General features: G+C 41.3%; 1 protein-coding gene across 2 annotated transcripts; it reads right to left on the reverse strand.

Moving 5' to 3' along the window:
* Nucleotides 1-1,656: 1,656 nt before the first annotated feature.
* Nucleotides 1,657-12,395, reverse strand: LOC128150089 (cytochrome c oxidase subunit 7A-related protein, mitochondrial). Of its 2 annotated transcripts, XM_052805976.1 has the most exons (3): nt 12,013-12,395; nt 3,378-3,512; nt 1,657-2,481 (listed from the first exon to the last, which is right to left on the reverse strand). In XM_052805976.1, exons 1-3 carry the CDS (start codon nt 12,082-12,084, stop codon nt 2,338-2,340), a joined length of 351 nt encoding a protein of 116 aa, XP_052661936.1. In that variant the 5' UTR covers nt 12,085-12,395; the 3' UTR covers nt 1,657-2,337. The 2 variants fall into 2 exon arrangements, with proteins under 2 accessions (XP_052661936.1, XP_052661937.1); XM_052805977.1 differs by lacking the exon at nt 3,378-3,512 and having other exon boundaries at nt 12,013-12,390.
* Between the last annotated feature and the right edge of the window lie 8,533 nt (nt 12,396-20,928).

The following is a 20,928-nucleotide window of genomic DNA, read 5'->3' on the forward strand; positions in this document are numbered from 1 at the left end:
TAACCTCCAACTGAACCAGGGATGCGAATCTGACAAGCTGAAGCAGCACTCTCATCCTGCTTCAATTGGGTCAGCTTTTTTGAAAAAGCCAAAGTGAAAATAGTTTTTCAAAATCCAAACACTGGGGAGAAAAAAAGAAAAACAAAAAACCAAAAAAACAATGGATTATCTAATATCTGGTTATTTGCCAAATTTGATGGTGTTTTCTTTTCCCTTTAGCTTATGTGTTTTTAGCTGCTGAGAAAGAGCTAGAAACAGCTAGACCCAGGGCAATAGGAAGACAATGCAGATACCCATAGCTCCAACCATGACCTCTATAGCAATACATGAATGCAATCTTCTAGCTGAGTTCCCTTTAAGAAAGCTGGACCTGAGTGGTACGTCTCTGCTGTTGTTCTTTCCACAAGTACTCGGAAGATTATTTCCATTGGCTAATGAGCTATGGGATAACAGTTTAGTTACTTTATCCACAATTGCCTTAGCAACAAGCAGAAAGTTGTTATCCTCTATGTGAACTCTAAAAATAGTTGTTTCCTGGGGTTTTTTTTTTGGTTTTTAGGAACACTGAACACCAAAAACCAAAACCTAAGAGCATAGAAGTGCTCTGAGCAAAACTCATCCTCATGAAAATCTGCCTGTCAAGTTTGCGTGCAAAGTATCCTTTATTAGAAGATTCTTGTAGGCAGTGCTTAATATATGATACACAGGGAAGACAGACAATAACCTACTATGCTGCTTTCTCTCTTTTTTTTTTTCTTTCCTTTTTTTAAAATAGGATTTAACAGCCTACAGCACAAGATTCTTAGTGCCATAGAAGCATGGGCTACTAAGCATAAAATATTTCATCAGCAGAGGCAACACAGCTGTCAGTTCCTGGAGAACTTAATTATTCTCTGCTATTCTCCGAGTCTTGCTGTCCTTACAAACTTCTTTTTCAGTGACTTAATCTCCCATCCTGAAATACCAACACTGACTGAAACCTGAGATCACAGTACAAGCAGCTCTTTTCTTTCCTACGAAACAATAATAAGGTTTTGATATAACTTGACTGGAAAAAAAAATAAGAATGTTTTTAGTAAAAGATTGAATGGGAATTTTATGTTCTGTTATCAACTGTTTTCCCGATTTACATGGAAGGTGGTTTCTGCACAGTTCTGGGAGAGATGGGTCTTTACAGAGGCCAGTGAATCCATGCTTATCCAGAGCCTGGGTGACCAAGAGTGAATACTCAATGTTCATAGACAGAGGAGGATCTATCAAATTAGAGGATACTTTCTGTGAAGACTTGTGGGAAACTTGCAGTTCAAGGCTATGATATTACAAGGGAAAGGGGTTTATTGGCTTCTCTCTTTTCCACCCACACAGCAAAGGAAATGTATGTGTCTGTGTCTACATAAAGAGATATGTGCGTGCACTGAAAATAATACGCAGCTGAGCTATGACAGTGACCTGTTTCACCAAAAATTATAGTTAAACACCCAATGAGTTCTGAGAGAAGGTTTTAAGAGGATTACTATCTCAAAAAGATTACAGTAAGGTAGCTGAATCAATTGTCTGGTTTGAGATCTACAAGTTGAACTTAAACAAAAGTGTACCAATCTCTTTATTTTGCTACCAGGCCAGCTGAAGTGGTCTGAAACTTTCAAGAGTTGCCTATTTTATTATTCATGTAGTTATCTTTATTGCACAATAAGATAGTTTGACAAATGAAAGTCCAAAAACTGTTATAATTGACACTACAATATTGGTGCACTCTGCTGTGTACAGTGATGCTAACATTACAGAATAAATCCACTTTAAATGCTCCAAGGTGATAAGCCCTTTGTCCTACCATCAGAGGTACAAATATTTAATAATATACCAGCATTTGGAAAAGTTCCGCTGCCACCTGCTTATGTAAAATGAGCTGTGTAGGACAGAAACAGGCTCCCAGTATGTTATAATAATTACATTATTTGCTTTTACTGTTTTGGAAACCAGCAGCATCCTTCCACTAAGGAATGTGGAGCATAGCCCACAAAGTATTTGTCCTGTCCTATCTCTAACATTGTTTAAGTTGGGGGAGGGAAGGAAGGAAAAGCTTAACCTTCTCCAACTGTTCATACACTCCTGCAAGACAACAAATGCAAAGCTACAACCATATGTTAAAATGATGTCTTTAAGCCTGTTTATATTGATTTCTAGAACACATAAGGCAACCAATTTAAAAACATTTTCTCCGAGAAATTTGATCTGAGTAATGAACCCTATATGATCACAGAATTAAAGCAAGTGCAGAGAGAGACGTGCAGGAGGTCCTTCAGAGAAGCATCACGAGTCCCATGAGTTGTGGTTCATTTACTTTTGGTTTCTTGGTTGTGAGGCCATGTACAGTGCTACTAGACAGTAGATTGTCCCGCCTATTGTTAGAGCCATAGTGGTCCGATAAAGCAGCTTATCTGGAACTCCGCGCTTCAGGTGTACTGGCAGTCCATCTGCTTTCTGTGGGAAGAATTTAAAAAGAAAACAAACAAAAAAAAGAAATGAACACCCATATCAAGGCCATAAGTAACAAGCTACCTCAGGTAAATAAAGAGACTTCTGTGAGGGAAACCTCCTGACAAATAGGCTATCTGCAATCAAGTGTATTATGTGTTTTTCATTTAGCAAGACAAATGCAAAGGCAAGTTAATTTTATTAGCCAAAGCTGTTAAGTGCAGGCAGAAAGACTGTATCTTGAAATATTTCTAAAGAGGACCTGGATGGGAAAAGTGTCACTAACAAAAGAATGTGAAAAGGTAGGTATAAAAAATTATTCACCAAGTCAGACTGACACATTCCAAATGCAAGTGGCATGTAAGAGAGAAAAGGAACATTATATAAAGCACATTCTTCATGTTCTTAAAAAAATCCTTAACTGATTTGTTTTATGAAAAGTCCTAGTATGCTTAGAAATTGCATGGCTAACAAACTGGCTTTGAAAACTTTACTGTGCTCTTCTTATACTGCATTATAAACAGCTTCAATAATATTCAAATTATTATACACGAAACAGTAATAATCTGCTTTGCTCCTCCAGATCTGCTTTAAGGCATATGCTTGGATTCCCAGATAGAAAGTGCTTCCAATAGTCAAATAATACAATAAGCATCATCTGAAGCCAGCAAAAAGACAATGTTACTAGACTTTCCACTTTCTGTATTTATCTCCCATACAAGGCATATAAACCTTGTAGTATAGTACAAATATACAGGCTATACTGTACTTGACACTTTCTTAACCAGACTTCACAAAATTTTGGTATTGTAGAATGACAAAAGTAGTTAGCCACATTAAAATAAGGAAAGATATGTCCCACTCTCCAGTTTTCTTTAAGTTACTCCCAAAGTTGTCGTTACCTGAAAAAGTTTCTGTAGGTCTGGCACCTTGTTTTTACCCAAGAAAGAATCAGTTGCTGGTAAATCTGAAGCAAGTTTAGCTGTTGTCCCAAAAATCAGAGCTGGGGATTCAGTGGAAACTATTGGTTTGAGTCCCTGCATAAATAAAGATTAAAATATCAAGGTATATAAGACTTGCAAATGTACCAATTGTCACGTTAGGCAGGCACACTGCCAGACATTACAAGGATACATTACAAAGAATATTTATCTGGTATGAAGAGCTGTGATAATGAGCTAAAGACACATTGTTGGCCCACTCATTTCTCAGCTACAACTTTGGGTCAGGACTTAGCAAAGAGAATAGAAGTCTCCTTTCTGATGTCTTCATGACATGAATTTATAATTTATGCTATCGTAAATCTTTCTGTGCTGGTACTTGGTTCAAATTGCTGCTTTTTTTTTGCACATAGTCAGACTATCTAGGGCTCTGAGTAGTGGGATTAGAAGCAGGGAATCCCTGATGCTTGGGTCAAACAGAGTGCGGAGACTTCAATGAACTCTTCCTCCTGAATGCTGCAAGCAATAGCCATAAATAACTGGGCCTTAAATAATCTAGATGTATAGTTTGAGGAGGAAAAAAAAGGGGGGAATTAGGACCACTTGTTTCATACAAAAGTAGTAAGTGGTACTCAAGGACACTCCAGAAGCCCTGACATGGTGGATATTTTATGCAGGTATAACTACACCCTATAATGCACATGCTGCTGCAACTTTCCACACCTCAGTGTACTCCCCATGAGCAGCATAATAATTTCCTTTTGGTTCTGACGGTTGTACTCTACATTTGCCATGATTAAAAACTACATAATCCAGTTCTACAGATAAGATTAAGTGCACAAAGTCACAGCCATTATGAGGTGGCCTCCTTGCCATTATTGTTATAGTTAGATTTAACAGTTACGCCTGGACAAGTTAGATTTAACAGTTACGCCTGGACACATGGCAGTAATGTCTACATTATGGCTCCTGAAACAGCTGTAACTTTTTTTTTTTCTAACTTGCCAGAGAAATTAAAAGCATTGTACGAGTAGGTTAATGCAACAGGTTTTCATTACAAACAGAAGCAGCATGGGTCAAGTTAAGGCCGCACTGAAATTCTAGTTTCTGTTCAAAGGACTAGTTGATGCATTTTGTATTTAAGAGAACTGCCTGAACAGTATTTGGAGCTGGAAGCAGACTGGCACTCTTTTTCTTTTATGCCTGCCATAGACCAGACATGTTTTTTCCATATGCAAATTCTCTAAATTCTCTGCTACAATAGGCATCTTCAACAGAAAGATTTCTCAACATCCCAAAATAGCCTATGGAATGGTCATCAGGGCTCCATCCTGAAGACATGGTTACAGCTTCCCACTTTTCTAGTGCTTAAATGAATATTAGAATCCCTTTGTGACCTTAGTTACAGTTTGAAAGACAGCAGCCAAAACTGGATTCTCTGACACATTCAGTAACTACTGCCTTCCTACTGAACAGGCTTGTGTAGAAATTCTGAACTTGTATTTAAGACTAAGTGGTTCTGGTCACACCAGTAAGAAAGAAGCATCTAAGAAGCTATTATTAGCCAGGGGAAGTTACTGGCTATATATTCAAGGCTAAGTACCATCTACATCAAAATACTTGAAGCAAGCAATTTTGGACCAGTATTTTTGTCTATAAGAACTTTAAGTACTTTATTAGATTTGTCTTTAAAAGGTTGGTGATTTGATAGAAAGAACTATAGAACGTATGTCTATACCAAACATGCAGGTGGCTTTTTCTCCAAAACTTTTCTTGCTGCCTTGATTGTTAGTATTGCAGCAATGTGCATCTTTCATCCTCCTTTAAATTTCCACTTCTGAATCTCGCTTTTGCCTTCCTGAGGGCCCAACTTTTTCAGGAGCAGTCTTTGAGATCACTTCAACAGCTACTCTAGTTCATTGCAATTCCTGCTTGTTGTGATGTGTCTACTTTATTTCATGAACTATCTGTAGTGTATAAAAACTGTAAATACTGAGAATTGGAGTAAGCTGCAAACTACTTCCAACAGTTCCACGATAAAGTTATTTTCATCATTCCTAAACTCACAGATAGGGGGCTTAAAAATGTGATTAGCAACCCCTACCATTTATTATCAGCACTAGAACTCTTGCCTCTACAGGATACCACCTGGATGCAAGACACATTCTACAGATTACTATTAGAATAATGAAATCAGTCATGTTAACAACTGTAAGTTATTGCATACTTTTTTAGGCTTTACAAATACATTCCTGTTCAGATAGTTATAAGATCCCCTCCTGTTGTAGCAACAGGAGATTCCAACCTAACTCAAGTGACTAACTTCATCATGAAATCAAATTAAGCCATTTCAGAAAACTCATACAAGCATCAGTGTATTGTTGTAAATGACTTCCAAAGCAGCATAGCACCACTTAAGAGCATCACATAGCAATTTCAGTAAAAATCATTGATATGGTTCATTGGCTTCAGGAAAGAGTACAACAAAACACATGCTGCAGAAGAGAGAGAGTTCAGTTTGCCTAACACAGACACTGCATTAATCAGGGTCCCTCGCCCCAACATAAAATTCCACTTGAATTCTATCCATGAATTGTGCATCTTGTGGTCAGCTCCAACCAAGCTCAGCTAAATTAGTGCAGCCATGTGGCTGTTCCAACTGGGTACTTGTCTGTGTTCATTGAGAGAAAGTGGCAAGTGCTTTATCTCACATACAGCTGCTTGCTAAGCTTAGCATGGCTGGAGAGAAATCCTCAGTATTACACATTAGAATTTCAGTACAGATCATTTTTTAAGCAAGTAATAAAGACACCTTAAATGACCCTTAATTGTCACTTGTATTGAATATGACTAAAACTGCAGGTTTAATAATGTTAGTGTCTCACTATACCCAAGATAGTACTGAGGAATGAATGCCTCTACACATTTGACCTATGCTTCGTAAGAAAATGTTTCATATTGATAATTCCTCTTCTGATATTTAGGTGTTAATCTTTAATTTCTAATCATGTTAACAAATTGGAATTTGTTCCAATTCTTGGACAAAGTACAGCAGTTGTACTCGTGCAGAAGAGTCAACACCAGCTGATTTCATCAGCACACTACAGCAATGACTTTGTCAAACGCTGCAGTCCTCAATGAAAGGTCAGGACATGTAGCTAATCCAAAACAACAAACAAAATTCTCTGCCTACCCCTCTGTAAAGCGTGTCTGTTTTCCTGTCAGAGGTCTGAAAGTCTTAGGACCCAATCTATCTGTTGGTTGGCCAACATGCTCAAAGTTAAAACAAACTTATGCCTTGCTAGCATGAATTCCCAAGATAGATTTACATTTTCCTGACAGCACAGAACAGTTAAGGATTTGGAGCACAATTTAATGGAGATAGCACCACACTTAAGTTTTTAAGTGTTAGGGGAATTGCTCAAACAAATCAGAGAATGATAAAGTAGAGAAAACTGAGGTAAGGGCCAAAATGAAATGGGGAAACGGGAAAGAAAGTTAAGCTGAGAATTATTATTTCAGAACATGTATTGAAGTAACACTGCTGAACCTAGACACTTCTAACATAAATAGCAGGTCCTTCATAGTAGAACATACCTCACTGTATGAGGTTAAATATATTTGTTACCACTAAACACAAGGATCCTTTTAGGTAGGATCACTTGATGCTTTGTTTGTACTGGGATGACACACTTAAGTAAAAGTGATTTTGTATACATTTTAAGTATCACCTACAGCATAAAAGGTTAACCGTTATAGTTTCTCAATGAACTCCAAACAATTCATAACAGCTAAAATCAAAAGATCTGTGGCTTGTGGGGGTTTTATGTACCTACAAGCAAAATAAATTGTATCAAGTGAATATATGGTAGCAAGACTAAATTTCTACTAGGATCATGGCCAGCCTTGAAGAACTAGGGTAAAGTTCATGTAGTCATCCTCACCTGACAGCATTTGGAACTGGTCCCACTGTTTGTACTTCAAACATAAGCCAACTCTTTGAATTTATAGTTTTTATTGTATTTGTAATGGTTATGGCAGTCATTACCCTCTTAAATATGAGTAGTAGTTTTTAACCTATTTGACTCCTCACCTGCACTAGCTGAGAAAGTTCCCGTTTATTCAAACAGGCTAAATTGTTCATACTACTTTACATAACTTCATTAAATGCAAAATTAAGTCTTCTAAGAATGCTAAGACTGAGATGGAAAGAACAATACAGGTTTCAAACCAAGAGATTTTTTTTGTTAGTACAAGCTGGTAGTTATGTTACTGTCAGCAAAACAATTTCTGAAATACATTTTGGCTGATATTTTGCAAGCCCACAATTAAGCCTAAACCTGCATCAGAACAATACTCCATTGGGAAGCATCAGAATGTAACAGTGCAGAATAGAGTGAATTATTAAACTGCATATTTGACCAAGAAGAATTTGAATCACAGGATGTCTTCATTTTTCCAGAAGCATCAAGATAAACAGAAGCATAAAAAGCAAACCATTTTACATGCTGAGCTACGGTTTTATTGCAGCAATGAAATCAATAGGAAAAAGTTTACTTTGTTTTGGACTTAACATCTACTTACTCACATGATTCCTTTCATATTTTAATCTCTATTTATTGCAAACAATTTTATCAGACTGATGCATCTGAATGTGTCACCTGGGAGTAGAGTCAAACTAAAAAAAAAAAAAAAAAAGTACCAAAAAGCTGGCCTAAGAACATTGCAAAAAGTGAGAGAAGGTAACTTTTAAAAATGTAGCTATTCTATTGCATAGCACATTTGTGTGCCACAGTTGAGGACTAAGCCATGTGAATCGTGAGCCAGAAACAAAAGACAGCGTTTCTTTCATCAATATGAAAAAAACCCACATTTATAAAGCGAGAAAATATTTGTAAGACTTATGTGAAATGCTCCTGCTTGGATACAACCTCATCTTCTCAACTATATTCTCTCAAAAATTAGGTTTTAACATTTCAGTGATGACACTGAAATGAAATATAATGCCTGATGATGATCTAAAAACAAATCACTACAATGTTTTAGAAGAAAAGTATTTCTATTCCTTGGACATTCTCTTTCCTGCCTTGCAGAACACAGAAGTGAGATCTATCTAGACTTTTTTTTTCTTCCTATCTGCAATGATACCTGTATGTGAAGCTAGTTTTGCACAAACCCTTTAGGAACCAATTTTGATACATGACACTACAGCATTTTAATCTAGAAGATGTCAAGAATTCAGAATTTATCATGTCCTTCTGTATCTAATGCAATGATGTTCATACACACCTAATATTAACAGAACAGAATGTGGGATAACAGAGAATTCTGTATTCCTCTCTTATCTTGCTTCTGCCTTTTTAATCCCTAAAAAATAAAGATGTACTTAAAATGGGATGATTGTTATAATGTAATGGAGCCTGCTGAACAGAAAGGTAAGCAATACTCCGCAACCTGGGCTCCAGAAGCCAAGAGTGTTGTCTTTAGGACAACTTTACTCCAGGTGGTTATCAGAGCTTCCTGTATTTCTGTGGTGGGGCTTTTCTCTTAGGATCCCAAAAAGGATGCATTACTTGCAAAAAAACAGTCACAATGACCTAGAGACTAATACATCATGTTCTAAGCTATACTTTTCCAGAAATGAGATACTTTACTGCTTGGGCTTGAAGACCTTCCCCCCACCACCCCCAATGGTAACCCTAGCCTTTGCTTTCCTCTACACAATGAAGTGTCAATTAACATTTATTCTTTGACTGCAACTTCATGTAGAAGAGGTAGGAAGTGCCCCAAACACTGCAATAGTGGCAAGAGTGTTTTCTAGCACAGGTGCCTCTTGGACATACTCTTAATGAATAGACATACTTTCAGACTAGAACATATTATTTATGCCACTGTCACCCCTGTGCCCTGCAGCGCCTCCCCCAATAGCTACCCAGGAAGCCTTCCAAAGAGTGATGGGGAGAGAGGAGGATAAAAATCTTCTTGGGACAGGAATTGCCATATCCGAAAGTCACTGGTACCTCAACGTTTACTTAAGATCATAGAGTAATTCAGGATGGAAGGGCCCTCTAGCGCTCTTTAGTCCAAACTGAGATGAGACCAGGTTGCTGTGGGTTTTGTCTGGTCTGGCCTGGCCTTGAAAGCCTCCAAGGATGGAGGCTGCACAACCTCCCTGGGTGGGTACCCACTCCACTGCCTGACTCTATTCACCATGAGAATGTCCTTCCTTATATCCAGTTTGAACCTCTCTTGTTGCAGCTTATGCCTGTTGTCTTTTGCCCTCCCACCATGCAGCATTGTGCAGAGCCAGGCTCCATTGTCTTGATAACCTCCCTGCAGGTGCTGGCTGGCTGGTCTTAGGCCTGCACCTGCCTCTGTCTCCCTACACCTTCTCTTCTGCAGATGGAACAAGCCCCATTTTCTCATCCTCTCCTCACAGGGCAAGTTCTCCAGCCTCTCTGACAATCTTGGTGACCTCTGCTGAACTTGCTCCAGTTGATCAAGAGCATTCCCATACTGGGGGGCCTGCAACTGAATGTGGTACATAGATGTGATCCAATGAGTGCTGAGTGGAGGGAGATCATCACTTTCCTTAAGCTACTGGCTATGCATATGGTGATACAGCCCAGGATGCTGTTGACCTCCTTTACAGGTAGGACACACTGCTGGCTCTCACCCAGCTTGCTGTCTGCCAGTAGCTCCGGGGTCTCTACCACAGAGCTGCTCCCACCAGCCTGTTAGTTCCTAGCTTGTATCCCTGCCAGGGGCTTTTCCTTCCCACATGCACAACTTTGCCTTTTTTCCCCTCATAGAAATTCACAGTGTTCCTGTCAGCTCATTCCTCCACTCTAGATAGGTCCCTCTGAATGGCAGCTCTACTTCGAATGTTTTGGAGCCACTGCCTTGATGTCTTCTGTAAACTTTACAAGAGTGCACTCTATTGCCTACTCCAGGTAATTGATAAAGTCCTGCACTAACCTACAGTATTCCACCTGTTAATGAGCCTCTGGGCAGAGTATGACCCGTTAACCACCATGCTAAGCCCAACCATCCAGTTCTCTTAACCTTTCTAACTGTCTATCCATCTAAACTATAACATCTTAACGTCAAAAAAAAAAAAAAAAGAGAATTAAAAGCTTTGTAGTTGGTCTGGGCCCCTTGAAACAATTTGAGATTTTACAGAAGTTTAATACAATATTCTTGCTTGCAGAAGATGACTGGATTTTCCAAGTAAAACTTGCATAGTCAAGGATATTCAGGAAAGCAGGTTGCTAACAGAATTAGGCTAAGAAAGAATGAAATAGAGTTATTTGTGTATCAATCACAACAATACACATTAGTCTACAAGAATCAAGTGTCTTTCAGTTACCTTTTATTAATGAGTTTCTCAGGAAAAAGACAAACCATAACTTTGATTTCACTTCTGTGTGTACACACATATCTACTTTTTTTTTTTTTCTCCCTTAAAAAAGCCAAATCATATCAGATGTGTTTGCTCCCTGGAGGCAGTTCTTTGGAAGCTTAACTTTTTAAAAGTCATTCTTCCAATCCTTAACCTCAGAGTTGTTTTTTTTTATTACTGAACTGTAAGAACTTAAGTTTTTCAAAGCTTACTCAGAAACTTGAACACGGTATAGCAACCATGCTGCATTTGTCCCATGACAAAATCACATTACAAACCTTCCCGGTATTACTCATGAATCTATGTTGATGTACATAAAAGCAAACAAGTTCTGTGATTTCTTTTCACCAATATGCAACAATGGCCGATGTAATCAGGATCCATTCTCCTCTCCCTCGGCTCCCCTCCACTCCCGCAGAATTAAACAAGTACTTTATGAAGTATGGAAAGTATAAGCCTATTTAATGCAACCTTTAACGTGTATATGCTTAGTAAACACATCAGCATCATACAGAGGAAAGGCTGTTTTTCATTTTGCTTTAAACAAACTTCTACAGATGTATGTCCTCTCTGAAAAGGGTTTTAATGCTCTCAGTAATTAGTTTTTCTGCATGCGCAGACAAGAGGGGGACTAGCTGCAGTGCTGTCTGGATTTGCCAGCTGCGATTTTAAAGCACCACCCGCCACGGTTCTAGCTCAGGAGCAGTCCTACGTGATCAAAGCGTATTAATTTCATGCTGTGACACCCAACGCATCCCAGAAGTGAATCAAGAGGTGCACCGCAGAACGAAGCCTCTCGTCTTGCCCAAGGTCACAGGGCAGGCCGGGTCCGCTAGGCGCGCCGCGGAAGATCCCTCCCCCGCCAAATAAACGCCGCCAGGTCCCGACGGCCCTGCCAGGCGACCGCCAGAGCAGCAGCCGAGAGCCCTCCGCCCGGCAGCATGCACTCGCCCGGCCCCCCAACTCCAACTTCCCGCGACCTCCTGCCGCCACCGCGGGGTGGGGGGGCTCGCCCCGAGCCCTGCCGCCTCCACCGGCTGGCGCTCGCCCGGCGGCCAGAGCCGCTCGTCCCGGAGAGGGCGGCGGGCCCGCCTCCTCCAGCGGCTCTGGGGAGCGAGCGGGGCCGCACCGGGAGGAGGGCGGCGAAGGTCACCGCCGCGAGGGCGCCCGAGGCGGCGGCGGCAGCCCCGTTACCTGGGGGTTGTAGGCGGCGGACGCCGCTGCCCCGACCAGCCTCTGCGTGACGCCGTTGAACTTGTAATACATGGTGGGGGGGCCACCGGCGCGCGCGCTCCCAACGGCCCACCGGCTGCGACGCCTCGCGCGGAAGGACCCCAGTCGGCTTTTTGCGACGCCTTCACGTGCGAGGGCCCGCCGGCTCGCGGGCCCTCGCCACCGACGCCTGCGAGCGGTGAGCCCGGGAAGCCGCCAAAGGAGCGGGGTATTAAAAAAAAAAAAAAATCCGGCGAAATACACGAGTCGTGAGTAACGCAGCGAGAGCGCCTCTCTCCCTCGAATGCCTGCCGCTCTCCAAGTGAGGCCGGCGGCGATTTTCAATCAGGCAACGGGCACGGCCCCTAACAGGCCGAGCTGTAGCGCGCGTGCGCGCCCCGCCGCACGCCGAAGGGCAACGGAAGCGGGGTGCAAGCTCGCGGCAGGCGGTGTGGAGGGGCGGGGGTGCTGTCAGCCAATCAGCGCAAGCGAGAGGCGAGGCCCCGCTCCCCCGCGGGGCAGGGGCGGTGGGCGGTGGGCGGTGGGCGGTGGGCGGCGGCGGCGGCCGCGGCACCGGCATCGGCATCGGCCCCGGCCGCCCCCCCCCCCCCCCCCCGCTCGCCCGTCCGCTCCTGCGGCCGCTGTGGCGGTGCCGCGGAGGCTGCGGGGGCGGCCCGGGAGGAGGACGCGCGTGCGTCGCGAGTGCGCACGGGTAAAACAGGGCTCGTGTGGGTGGTGGTCCCCCCGCGGCGGCCCAGCCCGCCCTTCCCCTCCTGAGGGCTGGCGGGTCCGGCCCGCTCTCCCTCCCTCCCTCCCTCCGGCCGCCGCCGCCGGTGCTGAGGTAGTGAGGGGCGTCCGGCGTGTGCGCCTTCCGCTGCTTAGCTGCGGGTGTTCGGAACTTGAGGCAGCGCTGGCGGCTTGTTTTGAAGTGTTTGTGTTCGGATAGACATTAAGAAGGGACAGCAGCGGTTTTGTTTTCTGGAACTCAATCTCTGCGTCTCCACTCTATCAAGTGATTCCCTTCTCTCCCACCGTTTTTCGGAAACATTTGAAATCTATAATTTGTTTCATAAAATAAGGTTTTCATTAAATGAAATTTCAGCATCATGAACTAGGGGAATGTGGTATGATGCTGCTTCTGTTGTGAATTTAATCTTCCTGAGAAGTCCAGCAGCCCTAGGGCTGAAGGTACGACGTGGTGGGGTTTTGCTGTGCTTACAGCTCAAGGGCCTGCGGGCATCGTGTGGTCATTTGGCTTCTGTGCTTGCCTTGGGTCACAGGTGGTTGCCAACTGAGGTACTCTTGTTAGTAATCTGGAGCATCCTGCTATTATCAGTCTGACAGTGCAAACTCATAATTTGAGTTCACCCTGTGAATTACCTACTGTTGGTTAAGATTAAACATACTGAGGCCTTATTAAAAAAGGATCATTTGTTGGTAATGTTTAATCATTAGTGACCTGCACCAGTTAAGAGTATTGTCTATTAGGAGTCCCACGTACAGTTTTGCAGATATGCTTGCTATAAAAATATCTGTGGTCATGCACTGAGTGAAAACTATTAAAATATACTTTGCTTATTAACTGGGGGAAGATCTAATCATAGGAGATGTTTTAGAAAGTAAAATACTCATATAAAAATATGTATGAGATGATTTATTTACCCACCCGTGTAACGCCTTCTACTTAGTTTGTAGAATTTGAGTTTGGTGGCAGCAAAATGGAGCCTTGAGTCTTCTTGCATTTATCTCCTTCTGAACAGACATGTCCTGTACAGGATAACACTACTCACTAACGAGAAAGCCCCTGTGAGCCCTGTGCGTCCATTTACTTGTGAGAGCAGGGCTATGAACCAGAAGCGTAGGTCCTTGCTGCACCGGTTCTGGTCTGTGCCTGTTGCCCTGGAGGCAGGTTTTCTTCTTCGTTGAGACTTCAATTCCACAAACTCTGTCTCTGCTGTCCTTTCTTCGAGAGAACCAGCTGGGTGCTCCATACGTGATACCCTGAGTTGATGTTCTGACTCTGTGTTAGGAACATTAACTGGAGAGGATATGTTATTTGCTCAGTAAGTAGGAAACTTAGAGAAATATTTTGTAAATGTTACAGGAAGAATTGTGAAATCCCTGTAGCTTTCACAACTAGGCAGGATTAATGAACTGGAACATGGGCTGCATAATTTATAGTAGAAAAGAATTTGCTGATCAGGATTCTACTTATTTCTGAGAAAACTAAACTAGAAGTTATGTTTGATTGAAAATCTGCCTGTAATGGAGCAGAAGACCCTGAAGATGGGGTATACATAGTCTTTTAGACTATTGAATGAGTGGAATGCTGTGAATCATGGCTAGGTTTGTGTGGTAACAGTCTTGACCTATTGAAATCCATGGGGTCTGGCGGGTATTATAACTACTCTGGAACCTTCGCTGGGCATATCTGTCTCCAGATGGACTACAGCTCCTGCTGTCCAGCTATTTCAGCACTTGCCAGAAGAAACAGGTGTGCCTGGCAAGCTCACTTACTAAGCTGGTTTTATATCTTGCTCTTCTACCTTTTTTTCCAATATTAATACATGCTATAATCCCAGAGGAGCACAGGTTTTGTGGCAGGTCATGCATGGAGGTAACGCCATTGTGTAGCTAGTTCTTGCTCCATTGATGCTCTTGAATCAAGTTCTTGAAAAGTCATTCAATATTGACTGAAGGCTGCAGAAAGGAAAGGTTCGTGCCCTGGAGCTCCGGGGAGACTGTGAAAAATGTACAAATTTATCCCCTTTTTCAGTTAATCAATTTAAGTCATGATGCTTAAAAGTAAGCTGTGAAACTTTGCTGCTGCAAGCTGTTGAAACAAAACCTAGGTGCTGTCTCTCTCTTGTTTTAGCTCACAAAATTGAAGATGGGCAATTGTTTACCTTGCAAGAGAGATGCATGGGAGGATGACATGAATAAAATTACAGTTACAAATAAAGCTTCTGCTGTTGTTCTAACACAGGATCATGGGGACATTTCGTGAAAAGGAAAGTAAAATCAGAATAGCATGAAGTCTTTCCTTTAAAGGAAGAAACTTGTTTTTGCCTTAGGCTTTTGGTCCATCTTTTGCTTTAGTCTCTAGACTTTTGTCAAGACTGCTTTGCTTATCAGAATTTCTGACATAACGGTTAATTAGACTGTAAAACTTAATGCCATAGGAAGTAATTGGGGCAAAATGAGGCCACGCCCCCTAGCAGGGTTCAAAGAAAGACTGGGCATCTTTGTGGACCATAAAACATGGACAGTTAATGTAAACAAAGTGTCCCAGAAGGAGAAGACTTCCTGCATTGAACTTCAAGGTGAGCTCTGACTTCTAGACACTGAGGCGAATAATTCATGGGGGCTGGCAGTTCTACATCTGGGCTGTTAGGGATTTTGTATCTTCATCTGCAGTGTGGTATTGGCAGCAGCTAAAGACAATACTGTCCTACAGGCTGCACTGTAGTTGAATCTATTCATTTTTTTCCAGATTTTTAAGGTAACTGATTTCATACATGCAGGTTTGTTTATCATGGCTTGTTCCTGGAATAGCACTAGGATTATGCTTCAAGTTTGGTAGATTTCTGGGAGTGAATGGTGAATGAAAGAAGCAGAATACCTTGAACTTATTCTGCTTTTTTTGTTGTTGTTGTGATTGCTGTGTATTTATTTTCTTTTTGAGGATAAAATAAATAAAAAACCAAGATCTTATTCTGTTGCTTAATGAACAAAACCTTCATGTGCTGATCATTATTTCAGCACAGATGTCTGTAACTCATATTCTGTGAATCTGCCCATGCAACTGTTCTTGAATTGCTGAGAACAACTGTGTGGGTGGATTTAGAACATGAAATTGCCATGTGCACTTATGTTTTGTTTATGCAGTACTCATTTTTAAGAGTACTAGATTGGATATGCTTAATATTTGTGTTGTGTGTCTGTGTGTGTGTGTACATAATATATACAAACCCCCAAACTAGAAGGGGATCACCAAGCATAAGCTCTGTTAATGTGAGAGACTGTGACATTGTAAACGTTCCATTTGAATCGTGTTATCAACTGAAAGAAATAAATTAAGTCTATGCACAGATTAAGGCAGTAGTTACTTCTAAAACCTGTACCTGAATTTATTGGTGCTTTATTGCCCATACCTACTGAATACAGCACAGATTACTCTTGGAAATAGACTGCTATTGTCAACTAAGAGATTTCTCTTTGATAGATTTAATAATACTGAAAATTAATAGAAATAGTTCTTAATTTTAAGACTGTTCATACAGTTACAATATTAATATAAATTTAACCAAAGTTTTTACTATGTATCTTTCTTACAACAAAATTCTTGCTTTTTTCTGAGGGAGATGGGATTAAAGAGGCAGCCATTTATATCTTCTCTATGAATTTAGAAATAATTCCATATTGCGCTTCTGTTTCATGGGCACTTCTTTGTCTTGACATAAGGCTTCTACACGTGAAATACTTGATAGCAATAGCAATTTTGGCAATAAGGGCATTGTGTTGACTGTAGTATGATGGGGATCAGGAATCTTTTTTAAAGGTGTTGAATTTTATTTGGGGGTATCTACCTCTTGTTACACATGTATAGTATTCTTTCCAGGTTCTCAGGCAGAACTTGTCTGAGAAAGTAAATTAAGGAATTGAAAACTTGATGATATAATTGTTGTAAAGCCTAATGATTGACTAATGCTTCTGGGGCAATAAGTTTTGCTTTTTATAGACCGTTTCTCTGCAGTTACGTGGTACCTGTATAAAAGCAGAATGGAAATTGTGAAAGCAGTGGTTTATTTCAGGTTAGCAATGAAGTATTCTTTTATCCTCCAGTCTCCGGATGTGAAAAGCATTATAGGAACCTACAGTAAATATTGCTTTCACTAGTTTTCACCTTTGGTGTCTTTGCTTTTTTTCCCCTTTATTTTCAGAATTGCAGAAGTGAAGGTAAATTTTTTGTCTGATTGAGACATCAGTGTTGGCTGTCAGTAAAATAATAATTACCTAAAAGCCCTATTTATTCTACTTTTGAGAAAGTAATCTTGAAATCCCCAGGCCCTATCTCTATGGCTTATAACACTTCCCACTTTTGAAATGCTGTACTGGAAGGTTGGATACTTTGCCTCTTGCTGTTGACTTTGATAGGGACAGCCACAGCTCGAAGTTTCTGTCTGTGTGCTTTCTGCTGTGACATATTTTTTCCTTTACAACCAGAAGGGAAATCTCACGATGGCAGTACCTTATTCTTCCTGAACTTTTCCTTTAAACATCATACAGGTAGTGAAATAGGTTCCCAAATAAAGTGAGCAGTATCTCTGGACATTGAGAGGTGAAATATATCTGCAAGGTTTTCTGTTCTCATGCTGCTGCCAAAGCCTTCCTTCACCTCTTCCTTCTCCCTCCCTAGGCTGTGTTTCTCTCTCAAACAGTCAGCAGTCCACAGCAAAAGTTTATTTTGCTCAGATATGTTGTAGATACTGGGAGGATGATGCATTGTCCTTGTATTCATTTCTTCTTGTCAGCCTTTCCATATGCAAATCCACAGACTGGAGTCCAGAGACAACCACATCCTTAGTGCAGCAGTGTAACAAACTTCCCTGAATAAGGCAAGATTTATAGACAAAAAACCCCTCCTCTGTACATGTGTTAGAGGAAATGTTCTGGGCATTTGTATATTATGAAGCAGATGGATAGTAGGGTATTGTGATGGGCTGAGGAGAGATCCCATGCACTGTTTCTCAGTATTAACAACTGAAATACAATTGTCTTGGAAATGCACGGGGAAATTTATACCAGGTAGCTTGATTTGAATACTTAAGTCTTTTGCTTTCTTAGTCCAGCTCCCACTTGTTAGTCACTCATACTTAATTTTAGTAATTATCAGTCACACTTCAGAACATTCTATACAGCTATATTTGGGCTTAATTTACCCTTTCCCAACAGTGACACTGCCCTGTATCTACTCTAACAGTTCCTTGGAGAAGGCAATAATCAATGAACATGCAGGATTGCAAACACCAGCTGTTCAAAAATCATGAGCTTGGGTTTAAAAATTTGTCATTTTATTCACGTTTTAGCACGTGATCATGTGTTACCACTTCCCTCGCGCGCCTCAGGATATAAGGAATATGAACAGATGAAAGCCTCGTTTCACATGATGAGTTTTTGTAACGAACTATTGTAGGTAATAAATTTCAACAAGTTGGCAACTTCTGGGTTGTAATTTCCTGAAGAAGATATAAACTGTTCGTTAGAGCTCTACCCTTAACATAGTGCAAAGTGACCTATAGGTACATGCTGAGGCAATGCTGTTTGATAGGGTGCATTGAATCCATGCTGTTCAGGACAAAGAAACAAGAATAACAGCAATTCTTCCACCAGAGGATCACTGTTTGCTAATAATTCTTAAGGTGGTGCTATCAAGTAGCAGTACTTTACATCTAAGCATCACTGTGAGAGCACTAGACATGTCTTGTAAAATCTTTTGGTTGTGTTTTAGCTAAGGATATGTCTAAGTTGTAGAGCCAAAGAGCCATCTCCCAGTTTGCTCTTGGACACAGTTTTCTATGGGAAGGAAACTACTGCAGCCTTTGGCTGAGTCTCCAGACTGAGTGAATAGGAAGCCAGGACCATGCAGTGCACCATGGCCACTCAGCCAAGATGTAGTCTAAGAAGAGCCTGGACCTGCAACTCCAGTGAAATGTCTGCAGTTCTGTGGATCCACAAAGGTTGAAAACAGCAGATCTCCAGTACTTTACAGAGGAGAAACTGAAATATAAGGAGCAAAAAGAGAACTTTCCTCCAGATGTACTCAACTGGGAAGCTTTTAATCAGAAATACACTTTTGAAGTGAACCTCCAAGTTATACCTGTGCTTTGGTTTGTATCACTGAGCAAGCAGGCTTGGAGCTCACAGCTGGGATGTATTTTTGGATGAAGCTGGACTTCCTGGTAGACTCTAAGATGCACTTTAGGAACACACCTAATGTGCTCCAGTTGCTAACAAGTGTTCAGACAATAGGACTAGACTAGAACTAGTCTGAAGTAACGCCCCCCAAAACGTGTATGGTGTGGGTGTCAGGTCCTCAGCATTGGCTATTTCATTCTGCACATCACTCCTCTTGTCTCAGCTACTTCCCACAGTAGGCACAACCTGGTAAATTGTGGAAGATGGGATGTGAGGATGGATTTTTGAGATCTTAATGCCTGCCTAGAATCCCATTCACAGCTACTACCTCTAAGCCCTTCTTCCAAGTACTGCCATGGAATAAAGCCATTCAGAGCTGGCTGAACTATTGCCATACTCAGGCAGAACGTCCAGCCTTGCCCAGATTATTTGTCAGCAGGCTGTACTCTCAGGGGTTTCTATCTGACTGATTAAAAAAAAAAAAGGCATACTTAAATTCAGTAATACTAATATCAATTGTCTGGTTACTAGAGAAATCTTTCTCATAGAAAATATTCTTGTTTTATGAACCATTTAGCACATTAGAGGTAATACAATAAAAATAGATTGCTGCCATGAGATCAGTGTCTCCTGCATTGAAAATAATGCATAGTTTTGACTACATTTATTTTTGAGGATTGTACTCTTCCAGCAGCAAGAACCATTACCCTGTGATACCTTTACAACTGACAGTCTCCTAATTATCTTTCCTGCAGCATCCTGTAGTCTCACTGACATTCTATAAGCACATAACTGTTACGGTTTTGTCTCTTCATGTGGTAGTGTAACTCAGATCTGTTTCAGGAAGTCTTGCAGGTTTTTTGATGCATTTCCCCTTTGTCTTGCCACATTATAAATGATATTTTTTTTCCTTTTAAAATATTCTGTCAGCTGTTGTGTACCTGTCTGTGCTTTCTTAGTGCCATCAGGACACTGCAAAACTGGGAGTGCAAGCAGATGAAAGAACTATCTACCTTCTTATCACAGCGTGAAGTTCAGGAGATTGGGTAACAGTGTGTGAGAACACTGATAAAGTCTGGAGTGAGGGGAAGAGGGAAGCTCCATAGCAGCTCTGCAGAAAAGAGGACTGAAGTGTGCCAGAGGGATTGGAGTAACAACAGAAAGCTGAAAGGAACTGTTCCTGAGCCAAGCACTTGCACACATGAAAGGGTTGGATAGTTGCAGAAATAGGGAGCCCTCCAAGTAAATGCTGCCTGCAACATCTGCCTCTGCATTGTGCAGGAACTTTTCTTTGGCAGAGCATACACAGCCTTACAAAGCCTGTAGATAGATTGGGGTTCTTCATACTGCACTTTGCATCTCTATTTATAGTTTTCTCCCAAGCAAGAGATGACCTGTGTGAGTGCAGGTATGTGTACATGGATGGAAGCAGTGTGATTCAGTTGCTGACCACGCTTAACATCTGAGTAAAAATTTTTGTTGAAAACATGTCTTTTGACAACATCCTCCCTCCTAAAGATTTTTCACAGTAAATTTTGCTGAACTGTATCTGGCTCCTTTGTCTTGTGTAGGTTCTGGGATGCCAGTTACTAACAGAGAGTTTCATTTGGCTCAATATATAGGAGCCTGGGCTTTTTTAATGGGAAAATCTGAGTTCTGTTTTCCCAAGGAGTATCAGAGCTTGCAGTACCATTGGTGTTGCAGGCATGTTCATTTAAGAGTGCTATATCCTATTCTGCAGCCTGAGAGGACTGAAAAGGGATGGTGAGGAGTTGTGGAAACGGGGATTTAGCACCATGATTTTACTTGCTTTTTATTTTGCATACTCTTGATTGTTTCTCCTCCCCAATATAGTTCTCTTTTTAGACTTTGCAGTGTGGAGCTGATGTGGTTGTGGTTTCCTGAAGGATTCCCCATATCCTTTAGACTACAATATTTGTTGCTTACTGTTCAACGGCAGAATGGAAACTTGCTTCTATG

This window comes from Harpia harpyja, chromosome 13 (genome assembly GCF_026419915.1).
Source record: "Harpia harpyja isolate bHarHar1 chromosome 13, bHarHar1 primary haplotype, whole genome shotgun sequence".
NCBI lineage: Eukaryota > Metazoa > Chordata > Aves > Accipitriformes > Accipitridae > Harpia > Harpia harpyja.